This window comes from Silurus meridionalis, chromosome 16 (genome assembly GCF_014805685.1).
Source record: "Silurus meridionalis isolate SWU-2019-XX chromosome 16, ASM1480568v1, whole genome shotgun sequence".
In the NCBI taxonomy this organism is placed as follows: Eukaryota; Metazoa; Chordata; class Actinopteri; order Siluriformes; family Siluridae; genus Silurus; species Silurus meridionalis.
In genome coordinates this window covers 10,009,454-10,026,940 of record NC_060899.1, presented here as the reverse complement: position 1 = coordinate 10,026,940, position 17,487 = coordinate 10,009,454, and the positions used below count along the sequence as shown (strand labels likewise).

Below are 17,487 nucleotides of genomic sequence, written 5' to 3'. Positions count from 1 at the left end.
AATAAATAAATGAGTGAGAATAATTACAGGAATAGTTTCCCATAATTTACTCTACACAGTCACTGCAGAGGGACTTTTTGAACACAACTGTATTTGTATTTTGATGTAATTTAGCTATTGAATGCATTAAATGGTTTTAGTTTTATTTTATTTATATTTTATTTAAGTTATATTTAAATAATATTACCAATATTTTTGTATGCAGTTTCAGCAAAAAAGATGTTTCTTATAAGAAAAGCAAATTACTAGTTAATTTTAAGAGACTCGTCTTGTTTTCTCCTTATTTAGTATTACTCTTTAATAAATAAAAACTATTTCTTATCAGATTACTCGCTTAATCGATGGAATAATCTTTAGAATACTCGATTACTAAAATAATAGCAGCAGCCCTAATTTATTTGTACTAATCTTGAATTGCATTTCCCAGTACTACTTACTGATAGCATATAATTGCACCCCATTTGTGGATAATTAGATAAGATTCAAATTTATTGTCATTGTGCAAGGTACATGTAATGTAATAAAGTTGATCAGTCACACCATGAAGTAATGGGAAAGAGTAGTGGAAGCTAGGCTGAGAGAAGAGGTGTCCATTTGCAGAGGTGGGAGTAAGTCACTAAATGCAAGGCTTAAGTCAAGTCCAAGTCTTAACATTGCAAGTCAAAGTCAAGTCAAGTCATTCTGTTGTAAGGGTCAAGTCAAGTTAAGTCATACTCTTTGTCAAGTCAAGTCAAGTCAAGTTGCAACTTAGTCATCAAGTCATACCAAGTCGCACACAGATTTGTTTGACACATTTTTTAACTCAGGGACTTTTATTACTTATTTATTACACAGAGGGCTGATGATGGGTTACAAAAATAAATAAATTAACCTGTGTGTAATAAAATATCGTTAAGAAGCACTTTAAATGCTCTTAAATAAAAATAAATTAAATTAACAAGTAAACAAGAATTAATAAAACTTTTCCCATCTTGTGCTAGCCGTACATATAGTTCTCTTTCAAACATTCGTTTGGTATCTCACTATGGGAATCGCCTCGGGTGTGACCAATCCTGCAAGCATCAAACACACCATGTCTGTCGGCTGACAGACCAATCACGACAGTGATGCAGGAGTCCCGCCTCCCTATATACACCACTGCTGGCGGTCCCTGCCTCATTCTCGTTCTCTTCCCCGTGAAGATCCTTTTAGGAAGCTATCCTCAGCAGATCCTCTGGGGGCGGTCGCTTAACTGTTCACAGACAGGCCATTAAGGTACGTCTCTGAGCGCGGCTGCTTCTTGAGGAGAATATCCATTGTCAAAGCGGATATTCCCTTCTGCTGTTTCTTTCCTTATTTTCTTTTCACATCGCGTCAAGCGAGTATTAGAATATCGTTTGAGACCCGTTTCGAGAAGCACGTCGCGGTGAGCCCGGTGATTGCACCTCCGTTATGGCGACTGCGAGACGGCGGGGAAAGTTCAATCCCGACCGTGTGCATGCGGGTCTACGATCTCGGCAAAAGACTCTCACCCCCTGTGCATCGTGTGCTTAGGAGTTCGACACGCTCAAACCGTGCTCGGAGCGCCGCCTGCGAGTCACGGCCGCGAATAAAGGGGACCCATGTCTCTCTCCACTGCCCGCTGAGAGGGACGAGGCTGCTTCGCAAGCACAGTGCAGCTGGGGAGAGTTGATGGACGAGGTTTCTCCTGTCCTTCCTTCACTCTTCGAATCAAACTCTCTACTGGATAACAAGGGTGAGGGAGAGGAAGATGATGAGGTCGCTCATTTTTTGGAGGAAGATTTGGAGGACGACGAGGAGGATGTTATCCTCCCTCCTGATCTTCTCTCCAGGCCTGGAAGTGCTACGGGCCCTTCCCCCATGCCAGGTGAGCTGGACCTCGTGGAGGTGTGTAGGAGGGCAGCCAAGAAACTGTACCGGCGTGTGTCACAGAAATGCGTCGTTTTTGGGACAAACCCTTCTCGCATAGAGTGCCCGTTAAGGGTTTCTCTAGAGGAGGTGCACGATATGGAGGCTTTGGGGATGTACAACCCCCGCCCCCCGTGGAGCTGTCGGTGGCTAGCCACCTCCACCAAAATCGACGAGCTGCTCTATCCTCCTCCTCCCCTTCTCTGCCAGGACGTACAGAAAGGCTGTCCGCCTCCCTTTTCCAGAAGATCTACCACTCTTCGGCCCTGGCGGTTAGAGCTCTAAATGCCACCTCAATGCTCACGACTTACCATGCAGAGCTCATGGAGGAGATGGGGAGGCAGATTGATGCTGGGTCACCAGATTCAGCCTTGTGGGAAGAAATCTGCGTCATTGCGGATCTCAACCTACGTTTTTTTAGGGGAGCGGTCCAGAGCTGCGGCCGCAGCATGGGCCTCGCTGTGGTAGGCGAAAGAGCCCTGTGGTTGGGGTTGACGGGCTTATCGGAGAGGGAGAATGTGGAGTTCCTTGATGCCCCGATAGAGCCGAAAGCCCTTTTCGGGGCTGTGGTGGCGAATATGCGCCAGCAATGCGACCTTCGCAAGAAGGATGGTGAAGCGTTTGAGGCATGCCTCCCAAGAAAGACTCCTGCTCGCCCTCCCCAACCCGCACGTTCATATTTCGCCCCTGCGTCCAGGGAGAGACAGCCTGGTTTCAGGGCCCCTAGGCAACCCCCACCCCAGCAGTCAATGCGTGGGGAGGCTCGCCAGAAACAGCCCCAGCCCAGGAACAAGACCTCTTTTGCAGCGGCAGCTGTTAGGCATCGCCCAGCGGACCCTCAGGGAGGGAAGAAAAGGTGGGCGACCTAACCTTTGGTCTGATTTTGGGTCAAAAGATAGGTGGCAGCACTCTCAGAGTTTCTGTAGCACCCCTCGACTCATCTCAGGAGTCTTGTCCTCCCCCTCCAGCGAAAAGGCTTTGGGGAGCGTTTCAAAGTCTGTGTTCGACGAACAAAATTTCTCCGGTTGGAGTGTTGGCACCAGTTCCCCCAGTCCCCGGAAAGTTACTACTCCCCTCTCCACGTTATGCAAGAGAGAGAGCAGAATATTCCATGTTCGTTCAGAAATATTAAAGATTTGTTCTGTGCATCCAGGCAGTGGCCCAGGGCACAGATGTGTGTAATAAAGGGAAAAGTGAAAAAATCCACACACAAAATAAGAACTCGAATCAGAGTTGCAACCCCCGGCTCCGCCGACAGATGGTGCCACCCCGCCGTCGGTAAGCGAGAGCCACAGATGTATTGTGGTGTATTCCACAATACAGCGGGGATATCGCCTGCAATTTGCCGTGAGACCACCGCTTTTCAGCGGCGTGATTTGGTCGACAGCAGAGGGCAAATCTGCTCAGGTTTTGGAGGTTGAAATAACCTCCTTACTGAGCAAAGGGGTAATTCGATCGGTGCCGCGAGAGGACAGCCAGCTCGGCTTTTATTCCCGGTACTTTGTCGTTCCCAAGAAAGGGGGGGTCTCCGTCCCATTCTGGATTTACGGAACCTCAACAAACACCTCAGAAAGTACAAGTTCAAGATGCTCACACTGAAAGCTTTGTACAGTGTTATTCGCCCCAGAGACTGGTTTACGTCAGTGGATCGGAAGGACGCGTATTTCCACACAAGCATTCATCCGGCACACAGGAAATTCCTACGCTGTGCCAATCAGGGCACAACCTACGAATATTTGGCGGTTCCGTTCGGGCTAGCTCTAGCTCCGCGAATCTTTACCAAATGTTTTGAAGCTGCACTATCTCCGTTGAGAACGACGGGTTTAAGAGTGTCAGCGTATTTGGACGATCTCCTTCTCTGCGCTCCGTCACGGCAGCAAGCAGAGGTGGATACAGGTGTGCTTCTGTCTCACCTGATTGGCTTAGGTTTCAGGATAAACCAAAAAAAAGCTGCTTGGTGCCCACACAGGAAATAATATACCTGGGTCTCAGATTGAACTCAGACCTGTATCAGGCTTTTCTATCAGAAGAGAGCATCAGGTCGATTCGCAGTTGTCTCTCTCTTTTCCAGAGAGGAAGGACAGTTCCATTCAGACTCTGTTTACGCCTGCTGGGGCTGATGGCTTCGGCAGTGTCTGTCATACCGTTGGGACTGTTACAAATGAGAGAGTTTCAGTGCTGGGTTACGGCACAGCACTTATGTCCGAAGCGCCACCTCAATCGCAAGGTGATGGTGACGTCACTGTGCTTACGTGATCTCCATCACTAGAGAAATCACGATTTTCTCGAGTCGGGAACCCCGCTGGGGGCTGTTTCCCTGAGAAAAGTAGTGACGACGGATGCGTCACTCGCAGGTTGGGGTGCGGTGTGCGAAGGCAGGATAGCTAAAGGGAAATGGCAAAAGCGAAATGGCCCGTTTCGCTTTCACATAAACTTTCTGGAGCTGTTAACGGTGGTTCTAGCACACGACAGCGGTGGCATACATAAATCGCCAGGGTGGAACGCGCTCTCCTCGACTTCACCGTTTAGCGTGAGATCTCATGGTGTGGGGCATGGAGAATTTCCTGTCACTGCGAGCGACTCATGTGCCGGGAGTGTTGAATGCGGGGGCGGATCTCTTGTCTAGGAGAAATCCCCTGTAGGGGAGTGGTCTCTCCATCCTCAGGTGGTGAACCTGTTATGGGAGAGATTCGGCCGGGCCGCCATAGATCTCTTCGCCTCGCACGAAAACACTCATTGCCCTCTGTTCTTTTCTCTGGCGAGAAACGGTGCACCTATGGGTGTGGATGCGTTAGCCCACCCGTGGCCAAACGTTCTGCTTTACGCATTTCCTCCACTAAGTTTGATTGTGCCGACTCTACAAAGAGTAAGAGAAGGCGGTCACTCTGTAATACTAATCGCTCCGAACTGGCCAGGGAAAGTGTGGCTGACGGAGATATTCCAACTCCTGCACGATCGACCCTGGCCTCTCCCGTTGCACAGGGATCTTCTCTCCCAAGCGCGCGGAGAGATTTTTCACCCGGCACCGGACAGAGTAACTCTCTGGGCCTGGCCCGTGAGAGGATGAAACTTAGTGTCGCTGGTTTGCCTCCGAGGGTGATTGAGACAATTCAGAATGCAAGAGCAGCTTCGACGCGCTCTGCAAATGATAGGAAATGGAATGTGTTTGAACTATGGTGTGCTCAGAGACATATCGTCCCTTTTCACTGTTCTGTGGCAGATGTGTTGTGCTTTTTGCAAGAACTTTTGGATAAGGGCAGGGCTTTTTCAACCGTTAAGGTTTATCTCGCCGCTGTTTCTGCATGCCACATAGGGATTGACGGTAATACTATTGGTCATCACCCGCTCGTGTGCAGGTTTATGAAGGGGGCGCGGCGCCTGAGCACATTCTCAAAGCTGCTGGTTCCGCCATGGGATCTGTCCGTGGTCCTGAGCGCGCTCTCTCAGTCTCCTTTTGAGCCGAAAGGGAGTATTGATTTAAAGCTCCTGTCACTTAAGGTTGCTTTGTTATTGGCTCTTTCAAGGTTAGTGAACTTCATGCTTTGTCTGTACATAACTCCTGTATGCGGTTTGCTTTGGATTTCTCGCGAGTGGCTCTCAAGACTAATCTGGCATTTATCCCTAAGGTGAGCGAGTCAGCTTTCGCCTGCAGACAGGTGGATTTAATGGCTTTTCATCCACCTCCTTTTTCCTCAGCGGAGGAGGAGCGACTTCACTGTCTGTGTCCTGTCTGTACGTTACGTCACTATGTTGACTCTATGTTGACACTATGATTGAGACGGAGTAATCAGCTGTTTGTTTCATGGACTGATTCCCGTGAGGGAAGTCCCGTTTCCCGGCAGCGCCTGTCCCATTGGCTCGTGGAGGCTATTATAATGAGTTATAATAGCGTGGGTCTTAACTCTCCGGAAGGACTGAGGGCTCATAGTACCCGAGGCTTGGCCACTTCGTGGGCGTTTTTTAAGGGTGTTTCAATTCAGGACATCTGTGCGGCAGCATGCTGGGCTTCGCCGCACACTTTTGTCCGTTTTTATAGGCTGGATGTCACAGAGCCTTCGCTGGCTCATTCCGTCCTGAGTGTGTAATATATATATATGTATATATATTGTATGTATATATATATATATATATATATATATATATATATATATATATATATATATATATATATATATATATATATATATAGATAGATAGATATAGATATATAGATATATAGATATGTAGACGTATTTTGGACATGTATACGTGTATATGAAAGGGAATGACAACGGATGATGGTAACATCCTGGAACGGTTGTTTGTCATTTCTCTCACTTTTCCACTCTCTTCGGTGAGAGGGGTTATCTCTTTTTATCACATCACTGAGTTGGTTGACACCTGCTTCAGACAGCATATCTGCAATACGGGAGTTGTCTATATCCCATAGTGAGATACCGAACGAATGTTTGAAAGAGAACTTTAGGTTACTTACATAACCCCGGTTCTCTGATAACAGGAGTGAGGTATCTCACCACACTTCCCTTCTTGCAGTGCACGGAGAAGAGATATGTGAGAATGAGGCAGGGACCGCCAGCAGCGGTGTATATAGGGAGGCGGGACTCCCGCATTACTGTCGTGATTGGTCTGTCAGCCAACAGCTGTGGTGTGTTTGATGCTTCCAGGATTGGTCACGCCCGAGGCGATTCCCATAGTGAGATACCTCACTCCTGTTATCAGAGAACCGGGGTTACGTAAGTAACCTAAAGTTATTTTGCTGTGATGTCCCCTATGAAAGTGTAAACTAAACTAAACAAAAACATTCAACATTTCAATTTAATCCAATTAGGCCAACGTGAACACGCTTAGAACATATATCTGGGAATTTCATTTCAAGTTTTTAGACAGTAGAATGTGCTGATGTTCCCTTCTCATGAGGAGTCAGAACTACAGCTGTTAAACTGGATCATTTCTATCTATAAATACCCTGATGTATCTGTGTAAACATGGAGTGAACAGTCACATGCCCCCATCTCAACATATAGTAATAATAATACCTATAAGTGTAAAGTATACTCTGTCATCTCATCAGACACCAAACAATGGGTTGCATACTCAAAGTAGAATATCAATATCAGAAAAAAAATAAATCTTACTGTACAAGTGAGGCAGTGGTTTTTAAAAGGTGATGAACCCAACATTGTTTGTTCTGTTAAGAGTTATCCACAAACTATTATGATCATGTTACTCTAGGGCTTTTCATTAATTTTCTAATATCTTTAATAATGTAAAAAAAAATAAAACTATCAGGTCATGCCCCAGTATTTATGGAGATATTTACCGTACATCAAACCATATTTATGTATTTGGCCATAACAACTTTAACCCTTGACCACTTCAATGTTAAACTGTGATGTTTGGACAGTTTAAAATAATGCCAATGTGAAGGCAAATTACAGTGAATTGCATTTGCAATAAATCTAACTGGCCGTGTACGCGTAATCTCTAAACCCAAACTTTATTATCCTCGGGGCTGGGGCTGGTGGGGTTGTTGCGGTGTCCATGTTGTCTTGGGATCTGCTGTCTTGTTGTCTTTGGATCTGCTGAGGGATCTGCTGTTTTTGCAGGCGGCAAGCGGCTTCCGGATAGCGTCTAGCGGTTTACGCATGCGGAAGAGTAGATTGGGTTCACCGACTTATTGGAAAATATATATTTCATTCTTAAATATATAAAAAAATCACAATAATTGAAAAAAATTATACAAGTAATTTCAAGTAAATAGGCACAAGTCCGAGTCAAGTCACAAGGTCCGAATAAAAGTCACAAGGAGCAAGTCTAAAGTCAAGTCGAGTCTTTTCAGAGATCTAGTCAAGTAAGTCTCAAGTCCAGAAAATTGTGACTCGAGTCTGACTCGAGTCAAGTCATATGACTCGAGTCTCCCACCTCTGTCCATTTGTAAGCAACAGTATGCATGCCAAGGAAGAGTACCACATACGCATTATTTCTTTGATAATGTTAATGGAGAAGTATAGAGAAGGTCAGAAGGAGTTGCATTGTGTGCTTGTGGATTTAGAGATAGTGTACGACAGGGTGTCGAAAGAGGACATGGTGGTTTAATAGAAACCATCAATACTTTACAAAAACGCAATATAACAATGCGTTGTTATATTGACTTGATTTCTTCTCTTGTTCATAAATCATTTAAGACCATTGACTGCCCTGCTCCTTGTCATTCTTTGGCAGGGCCTGAAATCTTCAGCCCATCAGCTTCACTCCAGCAATGCATATCAACTTATCTGTTATTTAAAGTTAAGATAATTTCAAATAATCAAACACTCAAGTGTCCTCATAAGGGGAAATACTTAAAAACATACTTAATAAAAGATTTTTGAATATAAAAGTGCAGAACATTTTAAGTAAGGTTAGCAATATGGGATAGAATGGCCTTTAAAATGGAAAGAAAAAGTAAATTCATTTTTTTTCTGCATTCTGGGGCATTGTGGCTCAGTTTAGGTGCTGGGTTACTGGTTGGGGGTTCAAGCCCCGGTATCGCCAAGCTGCCACTATTGGGCCCTTGAGAAAAGCCCTTAACCCTCTGTGCTCCAGAGGGCTGTATCATGACCAACCCTGCGCTCTAACCCCAGCTTTCTGAGCAAGCTGGAATATGCAAGGAACAAATTTCACTGTGCTGTAATGTATATGTGACAAATAAAGGCTATTCTATACTATTTGGCCATAAAATATAATTTGATCATCATCAGTCACGAGTAGACAAAGTGTATAACACAATTATAGTCTTTAATATCCTTATTGAACACCTCCTATTAAACATTAACAGAGTTATGGAGTTGAAGCAGAAAGGGGGAAAAGCATTGTTTTGCCTTTGAGCAGCATCAGCATTGATTATTTTGTTTATAAGCATTTGTTCACAGAGAAAAAATATAGATCTCAAAATCAAACTGCCCACTGCTGGAAAGGGGTCAAATATGCAGTTGACCCATGTAGAAAACCAAAAAATATTCAGAATATTTCTAAAAACTTGTCACTTTACTTTCAGGGACAGACAAGGACTTAAAATTGTGCTTAAATATATAATATTGTGGTTAAATAGAGCTTTAATTTAAATGTAAATTAAAAATGGTGCTCATAAACAAAATGGATGAACTAGGTGTTTTTTTTTTAGTTGGCCAAACTTTCAAAAGGAGAAATGAAATGAATGGAATTACCAATGCAAGTGGTAATAAGACGAGGAGAAACTGTAAATGTAAAAAAAAAAATAGAAATTACCCATATAGATTTGAAAAAAAGGTGAAAAATTAAGAAATAGAACCATGGAGTAATCTTCTAATAATCTTTTTTTTTTTTTTTTTTATGCGAAGGTCATGGGAATGTTTGAATCAAATGCTTAAATTAGAGTGAATAAGAAGAATTTGGTCCTACAATACACAGACATTTTAATAGAGACTATCTTAAATCACAGTATTTGATAAAAGACTACCTGAATATAAGGTAATGAGTCTGCAAGGGCATCTCATTGCCTGTGTCCTCAACAAATTATAAAGGCAAAAATTCACAAAATGCCACAAAAATAACCATGTTGCAGATGTAGCAACAGCACTGGTGCAGCACTTCCTAGATTAACAAGACAATCAGTGTTACTTTGATAGAATAAGAGGAGCAGGTAAATCATATGACCCTTTCTCAAGTTATATTAACATGCCAGAGAGTTTACAAACCAGTGATTAGTATCCGTGCGTCTTGAATAGCTAGTAGTAATGCTGCACCAGCTGGGAGCTTAGAGTAACCATTTTCTGAGATGTTTTCAATCAGTAGGTAAGCTCCGGGCTTCTGCAAAGCCACTCCATGTAGATGGGAGAAAAGCAGGGGTAAATCCTTTGGAAGAGTATAATGAGAGGCCAAATTTAACATTGTAGGAATGTCTGACCTTTTTGAATACTCAAAAATGGCAGTCATGTATTTGGAAAGGTCTTGGCTTAGAGATTTGGCATGGAATATCTCTTCTCCAATCATGGCAATAATGGCTAAAGAAGTATTTGTCCTTTGGTCCAGTTCTTCTTCTCTCTGGTTATAGAGTCTCTGGTTGAGACCTTTGGAGCAGATTACGAGCACAAAGTCGCTCTCCTTTATCTTCCTGCAGTACCACCCCAAATCTCCGTCCTCAGTCACACTTAAGGCATCCCACAGATCCAAATATACCTGATGGATAATTTACCACAATTATATCATGAAAATGCATACATACATAAACACATCACATATTAAATTACTTTTTAATGTTTCAAATGTAGAACAAGATATTTTAACTGTTAACGCTGATTTTACCTCAGTTGCCATATGCTTTTGCACAAATGTTGCCAATTGTAAGACAACATTTACATGGGCAGAACAGTCACTGCTTGAGTAGCAAATCAGGAGTCGAGGGCGATTAGTCCTGTTGGATACTGGTATAAAATGATGCTCTGTATATTCATCATAATACGTATCATTTATGTCTAAGAAAAAAAATGCATAGGTTAGAGGAAACTCCAGTCATTTTGCATATTAATTTTAATTAAAATATGAAGTACTTCAAAATGTTGATATTTGGTCACCTGATGGTATATGACATTTTGCTGCCTTTTTTTTTATTTTGTTCTGCAAGTGAATAGCAACGATGACTGCTAAGAATGCTGCTAGTAGAACACCAACAGAGAACAGTACTGCTAAAGAAATACCCTCCTTGTCTAAGGAAAAAGGCTCTGAGGAGTAAAAGTCAGATATTTTCAAATGTTTTTTCAGTATCTTTCTCCAGTACAGTCTTTATTTTCACTTACAGAGTACAGGAAAAGGACAAATGGCAATTATACATCAAAGGTTTAACCTGTATAAAAAATGTAGCAACAACATACTTATTAGCCACTTTATTAAGAACACTGTTACATCTATTTATTTGTGCATTCACCCAGTCTGTGATATGGCAGTGTAATAGGACAATAGGGAATTGTGGCAATAGGGAATTGTGATCTCAGTGACTTTGCAGGTTGGTTGCTTTAAAAAAAAAACATCCAGTGTTCCACACTCTGCAGGTGGAAAAACCTTATTATGGATTATGGAGATCAGAGAAGAGATTCGTTTTGAGCTTTTGAAAAAGCATCTCAGGGACTAGACACACCAAATGACCCTTGATGTGGACTGGCTACAACAACAAAAGACAGGTAATGTTTTTTCCAACCTTCACCTGTTCAGTTTTGCTACAAGTGTTCAGAATAAGTGCTCAGTATTGTTATTTACACAGAAAATATTTACCTTTTACACTTTTCTGTACTTGAACAAAGAAAGTTTTCCTAACAGCATCCACAATATCTGCTGCAATCTAAAAAAAATTGAAACTGAATGTCAACACAGAACTACCAAATCAGAATTGTTGTAAAGAAGAAGAAAAAATATATATAATTTAGGCAATATATCTTATATTCTTATTTAATCTTATCCTATCTTATAATATTACACTAGTAAATCATTCCAATAAATCTTTAACAGCCAGGGTGACAAAGGACAGTGCATATACAGTGCATTCAAAAAAAGTATTCAAACCACCTTCACTATTTTCAATTTTGCTATGTTGCAGGCTAATATTACAATCGTTCAAGTTTATTTTTTTCTCATTAATCTACATTGAGCCCCCATAATGACAAAGTTAAAACAGAATTCTAGAAATGTATGCAAATGTAGGAGAAAGAAACAATGAAGCATTCTGCAGAGCTCAGTGACAGGATTGTTGCACAGATCTGGGGAATTCCCATGAGTACAGTGGCCTCTAAATTCTCAAATGGGATAAGTTTGGCACAACCAAGACTCTTCTAAGATAATGACTAAACAAATTGGGTAGAAAATCCTTAGTAAAGAAGGTGACCAAGAACCCGATGGTCACTCTAAATGAGCTCTGGAGATCTTGTGTAGAGATGGGACAATGTTCGAGAAGAACAACCATCTCAGCCACCCTCCACTTATCTGGGCTTCATGGAAAAGTGGCAAGATGGAAGACCATCTGTAGTAGACCACTGTAGAATCAGTGTAAAGAACATGATGGCTTGCTTGGAGTTTGCAAAAGCAACAGGAACTGGGAGACTGGTCAGGGTGAAGGGAAAACTGAATGGAGCAATGTACAAAGATATCCTCAATAAAAACCTTTTCCTTAGCACTCAGGACCTCAGATTGGGCTGGAAGTTCACATTCCAAAATGAGAACAACCAAGCACACAGCTAAAACAACACAGGTTTGGCCAGGCCAGACCCCTGACTTAAACCCTATTAAACATCTTTGAAGAGACCTGGAAGTGGCTGTCCACCAATGTTCCCCATCCAATCTCATTCACACAACTGAGCAGATATGGGGTTGAAGGCCTTGGTCAGGTGCCCAGGAGAGGCAGCTTGATGTGGCAGGGATTTGAAATCATAACCTTCAGAACCAAATCCAAAGCTTTAACCACTAAGCTACCACTTCCCACCTGACTCATATTGATTTCGCTTAAGACTCACCTCACAGGTGTAGTTGATCTCCATGTGGAGATTGAGCAAATGATACGTATGATGAGTGCTGTTAACACTGCGGTCCTAAAAGGTGAACCAAAAAAATGTATTTTATTCTCCATAAATTCAAAATAATTATATACAGAAATGCAAGAATGTATTTACTGTTAAAATAGTAAAAGACATAATTTGATAATATTTGCAGACATTTGAAACTAAATCCTACTGAGAGTAGCTTAATTTGAATAAGGTAAAACTACTTTGTATATATACTGTATATATATATATATATATATATATATATATATATATATATATATATATATAAAAAATTATTTGTTTACATTTTTGCAGCGTGTTATCAGAAATGAATGACAAGTTATGATATTAATAATTAATAATAATAATTACTGGTTGAATGATATCAGAGCTGCGTAAGCCCCCTCCATAGCATGATGAAAAATAGTGATTAATCCCAAAAGTCTCAGGTGCCAAATTAAAAGTCACAATAATATCTTTGTTCTCCTGGTGGACTTCAACATATGTGGGATACCAGTCTTGAAATACAGGGGAAAAAAAATACACAATGTTCAATAAACTCTACAATAGTATGCATTACACTTTGATTTAACTTGAAAAATGAATGTTCAACAAAAGTAAATACATATTTCTATACATATTTTTTTTTATCTAAAATATAAAATATTTTCAAATGGTAAGAAATGTACACAAATACCTGTTTTGCAGTTCTCCAAGCCATTTTTCTCAGGACATGCTGTAGAGAGGTAGACCAAAGTTAAAATTGATTCCAGTCAGTATTAGATTCATTTTTGTACATGTCAAGAAAAGTGAGTAAAGAATTATAGTTTTTGTAAAATGTGATAGAGTTGAAAGCTAAAGATATGTTTACACAGACAGTTAATGACAAGGTGTAGGAATTCATACAGCGTGTGAAGAACAATTTGCTATGATAAAATCTTTCCCAGATCTCAGGAACAGGAAGAGCCATCACAGTCACAGCATACTGGGTACCCAGAGAAAGATCTCTAAAAGGATCTGAGTAATATACCTTCACAAAAAAGAAGGGCAGAAAGTAAAAAAACACATAAAATAGTTAAGAATTATTATTATTCACAAATTTAAAAGCCAAGCATATCAAGTGTTTTATCTGCTTATTTGGTTCATAATTTGCTGTACCCTTTGAGCATGAACAGCAGAGAGTGACATATTGTTCTGAAGGAGGAAGAGCTGACATGCGATCTGAGTGCCACCTAAAGTCTGGAGTGAAACTTGGAAACCACGCAAAAAAGCAATACCTGCAGCACATTGACAGAAAAAGCTCTCTGAGTAACAAATAATTATTATAGAATATATGTTATAGTATTTGAATTGATTATTAATAGCATGAAAGAAAAAACTTTTTGTAAAAGCAAACAGAATATGTAAGCATTTATAAATATTTAAGGATTGGCTGGCATTCACTTATTACCATATTGACTAGGTCTCCATGACACAACAACAGTCTCATATTTAGGGTTTTGACTTTCCACAAACTCAATGGTGATATTTTGAGGAGCATGTACATAGTGCTTGCACACCTCAGGATTTTGTAGACCTAAAAAAGAATGACACAGCCATGGCATACAACCTGGCCCAAGGTAAAATGTCAGTGCAGCAAGAACATATGAAATGACAAGGATTACCTGTATATGTAAGGTTAAATATACACTGCCTAAATTTAATTAAGAAAATCAGTAAGAGCCTTCCATTCTATATCCACAGGATAATTAATTCTATTGGATAATTATTTTATAACTAAGGAGATTGCTGAAACTACTAAAATGAGATTAAGAAATGTCCAACATATTATGAACCATTATGTTTATCAAGGAAAAAATGCTATTACAAAAAAAAAAAAAAAAAAAACAGTAGAACTCACTGATATGGTTCATAGTAAGTAAGAGAATTTCCACATGCGGAGTGCAAAAGTGAGGCTCATTGGGAAGTGGTTTTCTAGAAAACAAAGATTAAACTTGGGGCAATGGACAAAGGTCATGTGGTCTGATAAAACAAGATTTACCCTTTTCCAGAGTGATGGGTGCATAAGAATAAGTAGAGAGGTGGATGAAGTGCCTAACATACAATCTTGTGGGGGAAGAGTTGGATTTGCTTAATTTGGCCAGGTCTACGTTCAGCAGTTGTAATGTTCCCAAAGATTTTGGTCAGCTGACCACCTAAATATACTGAACGAACAGGTTTTTTTCATAAATAGATTTCTTCTTCCCTGATGGCAATATTCCAAGATGACAATGTTAGGATTCATCAGGCTCAAATAGTTCAGGGAGCCTGATGAAAAGACATTTTTCCACACATGGATTGGCCACTATCCAAAGTCCAGAACTTAACCCTAGTGACAATGTTTGAGATGTGCTGGTCCAACTCTCCCGTAATCAATACAAGATCTTGGCAAGAAATTAATGCAACTCTGGACAGAAATAAAAGTTGTGATATTGCAGAAGCTAAGAGAAGAATGATGCCATTATGAATGCATTCTGCAATCAAGGCAAAAAGCAGTCCAACAAAAGTATTAGTGTGTGTAACTTTTTTTGGCCAGGCATAGTCTAAAACATGCTTTAGCCACTATAGCTATTTTTACCAGGCATGGTCTAAAATGTAAAATAATTAGAAGTTAATTTACTTTACCCACAAAATACTTTTTTTTAACTGTTCATTCACATTTTGAAAAATCCCTGTAATATACATAAAAAAAAAACAAGCTCCTCCCCCAGTTCTGTGTATTGCATACATTTCTAAATTGTCTTTAACCTTTAGCCTAAATTAGTATATTAAATGTTATCCATCCTAGTTCTCCAAGGACTTTTTAAAGTTGGACATAATTATGGGAAACATTATATTAATTATATTCTGCTAACGCTATACGTTAGAAATGTTACACAGAATAGTTACACACAATTTTTTCTACAGAATAATACTAGCCTGAAAACTTTCCAAATAAATGTGTTTCAGGTGTGTCTGAACTACCTGCAAAGAGACCAGCAGAGGTGAAGCCAAGTGTAGTTTCAAGATCACCTTTACTGATCCTGCAATACTCACATCCTGGGGATCCCTGATAAAAATAATAAAACCAGAACAAACATGAGTCCTAAATATAAAACTGACATCTGTAGGCAAGTTATAGCTGCAAGTGGTCGCAAAAAAAAAATGTAAATGTCAAAATTTAGTCAAGTAAAATAGTATTTAACTAACCCTAAGAAAACATTAATCACCTATTAAACAAGCCGTGTTCTATAAGGAAACACCAATTCTCATTATATAAAAAATTTGATGCATTGCTGCTTACCAGCTACTACTTGACAGTTCAATGGTTAGGATTACAGACACACAATAGAGAATATCTATAATTAAATCAGTAACACAGCTGTTGCTACATTTAGTACTGCACAACCTACAAAATTATTTTTGACATGTAGCTTACCTGGCAAACACACTGCAGTGTACAGTTCTGAGGTTGGAAATATGTCTGGAACCCGTGGCCTCTTGCAAACAGAATAGTTAACAAGAAAAGAGACCGCCTGTCTCGCCACATTCTATAATGTATTCCCTTCGATTTCTTGTTCTTTTCTGACTTTTTTTAGAATAAAAAAAGAAATAGACGCTGAGAAAGTATCAAGTGTCGAAAAAGAAAGCATGTCAGTGAGAAAGGTTGGAGGAGTGGTAGCCTTAGGCAAAAGGCGTTTACCCACAAATAGCAGCTCAGGTATTTCTTGTTATACAAGCAGTTCTTGTTGAACGTTTGCTTTGCAGTGTGGCCAAATATACAATTAAACTGAAGTAAAAAAAAACAAATTTAAAAACATAGCAAAAAGGTTTTATGAACAATAAGGCAACTTTATTTTCTAATTGATACAGTGATATGTGAAAATACATCATCATTAAGTAACGATATAATAACACAAACTGCTTGAAATATAGTAACAATAATTATAGTCTCTGTTAAATACAATACAAGAATATGTATAACTACTAGAAGACCATGTTAAAAAATAATATTTAAAAAATAATTAAAATACCAACAAAAATTTAAATAACTGATTTATTAGACAATGCACTAAAGCAGCTTGAAAAATATTTGTACAGCAAAATTTACTTTTCTAAACTTTAATCCCCTAAGAATTTATTTGTAAAAAATGATCCATGGTGTGTAAATTGTTTAAGGTCATTTAATAAGTATGACATGTTAGAGATACAATGCACGCAACAGCTTTAGAATATCTTAATGATAGTGCATATGATATCTTCGAGAAGAAAAAATAAACTGCAACATAAGAGATTTTGAAAACCACATGGAAGAACTGCTTCATCTGATCTAAAAAGGAAGAAAAAAATTACAACACATTTAAGGCAGTTTAATAAAACGTGCAGTACTATTAATTTCTTATTTTAATAACACAGTGAAGGACACTAAATGCAATTATAAATGCAATTATACAATAACTACACATTACTGGCTACTTGTGACACAGTGTAAATGGTGTATACTTGTACTGCTATTGATCTCCCACTTGGAAAGGAAAACATCTGCCAATTATTTTTACATCAAAATGTTCTATAATAAATCCAAGAGGCATAAAAATGACCATTACCTTGTATTTGTCCCATTTTTTTCTGGATCATAAGGCCCCCGGCGGCTGGCAGGAAATATGTGTTTATTTTTTTCAAACCAGCTCCTCAGAACCACTTTTCCTGCATGAGACTGTAAATACACATAGACAATTACAATCTATGTACACGATTCCATGTGAAACAGATTTATTTTAACTGTTCCTTTTTAAAAATTAGATGTTTTTTTTTTACTTTTAGAACCCTTGTCCTTACCTCATCTTTCTCAATTGTAGCATCATTTACCAATCGAATATCATCATGAACATCGAAACTGAAAAGTGGCCCTAGGTTAAGACACAAATATGTTCTTAGAATTTGATAAAAGTTTGACACATACATGACCTACACTTAAAGCCAGCTTTATTAGGAAGACCTGTAAAACTGATCA

General features: G+C 39.7%; 2 protein-coding genes and 1 pseudogene across 3 annotated transcripts in view; 1 reads left to right on the top strand and 2 right to left on the bottom strand.

Annotated features, from left to right (window-relative positions):
* Window positions 1–2,204: 2,204 nt before the first annotated feature.
* Window positions 2,205–4,975, top strand: LOC124398600 (annotated as a pseudogene).
* Window positions 4,976–8,664: 3,689 nt separating this feature from the next.
* On the bottom strand, window positions 8,665–16,161 carry LOC124398668 (interleukin-17 receptor D-like). Of its 2 annotated transcripts, none has more exons than XM_046868904.1 (12): window positions 15,913–16,161; window positions 15,459–15,543; window positions 13,906–14,064; window positions 13,614–13,732; window positions 13,362–13,485; window positions 13,153–13,191; window positions 12,828–12,973; window positions 12,426–12,500; window positions 11,194–11,260; window positions 10,500–10,646; window positions 10,231–10,400; window positions 8,665–10,104 (listed from the first exon to the last, which is right to left on the bottom strand). In XM_046868904.1, exons 1-12 carry the CDS (start codon window positions 16,021–16,023, stop codon window positions 9,616–9,618), a joined length of 1,731 nt encoding a protein of 576 aa, XP_046724860.1. In that variant the 5' UTR covers window positions 16,024–16,161; the 3' UTR covers window positions 8,665–9,615. The 2 variants fall into 2 exon arrangements, with proteins under 2 accessions (XP_046724860.1, XP_046724861.1); XM_046868905.1 differs by lacking the exon at window positions 15,913–16,161 and adding an exon at window positions 14,356–14,429.
* Window positions 16,162–16,395: 234 nt separating this feature from the next.
* Window positions 16,396–17,487, bottom strand: part of fam50a (family with sequence similarity 50 member A) — a 26,295-nt gene continuing 25,203 nt past the window's right edge. Inside the window, exons 11-13 of the mRNA XM_046869992.1 lie at window positions 17,313–17,383; window positions 17,081–17,190; window positions 16,396–16,803 (exon numbers count right to left, since the gene is read on the bottom strand). Coding sequence (XP_046725948.1) covers window positions 16,701–16,803; window positions 17,081–17,190; window positions 17,313–17,383 — 284 coding nt within the window. The 3' untranslated portion in view covers window positions 16,396–16,700. The remainder of the gene's footprint in view (window positions 16,804–17,080; window positions 17,191–17,312; window positions 17,384–17,487) is intronic.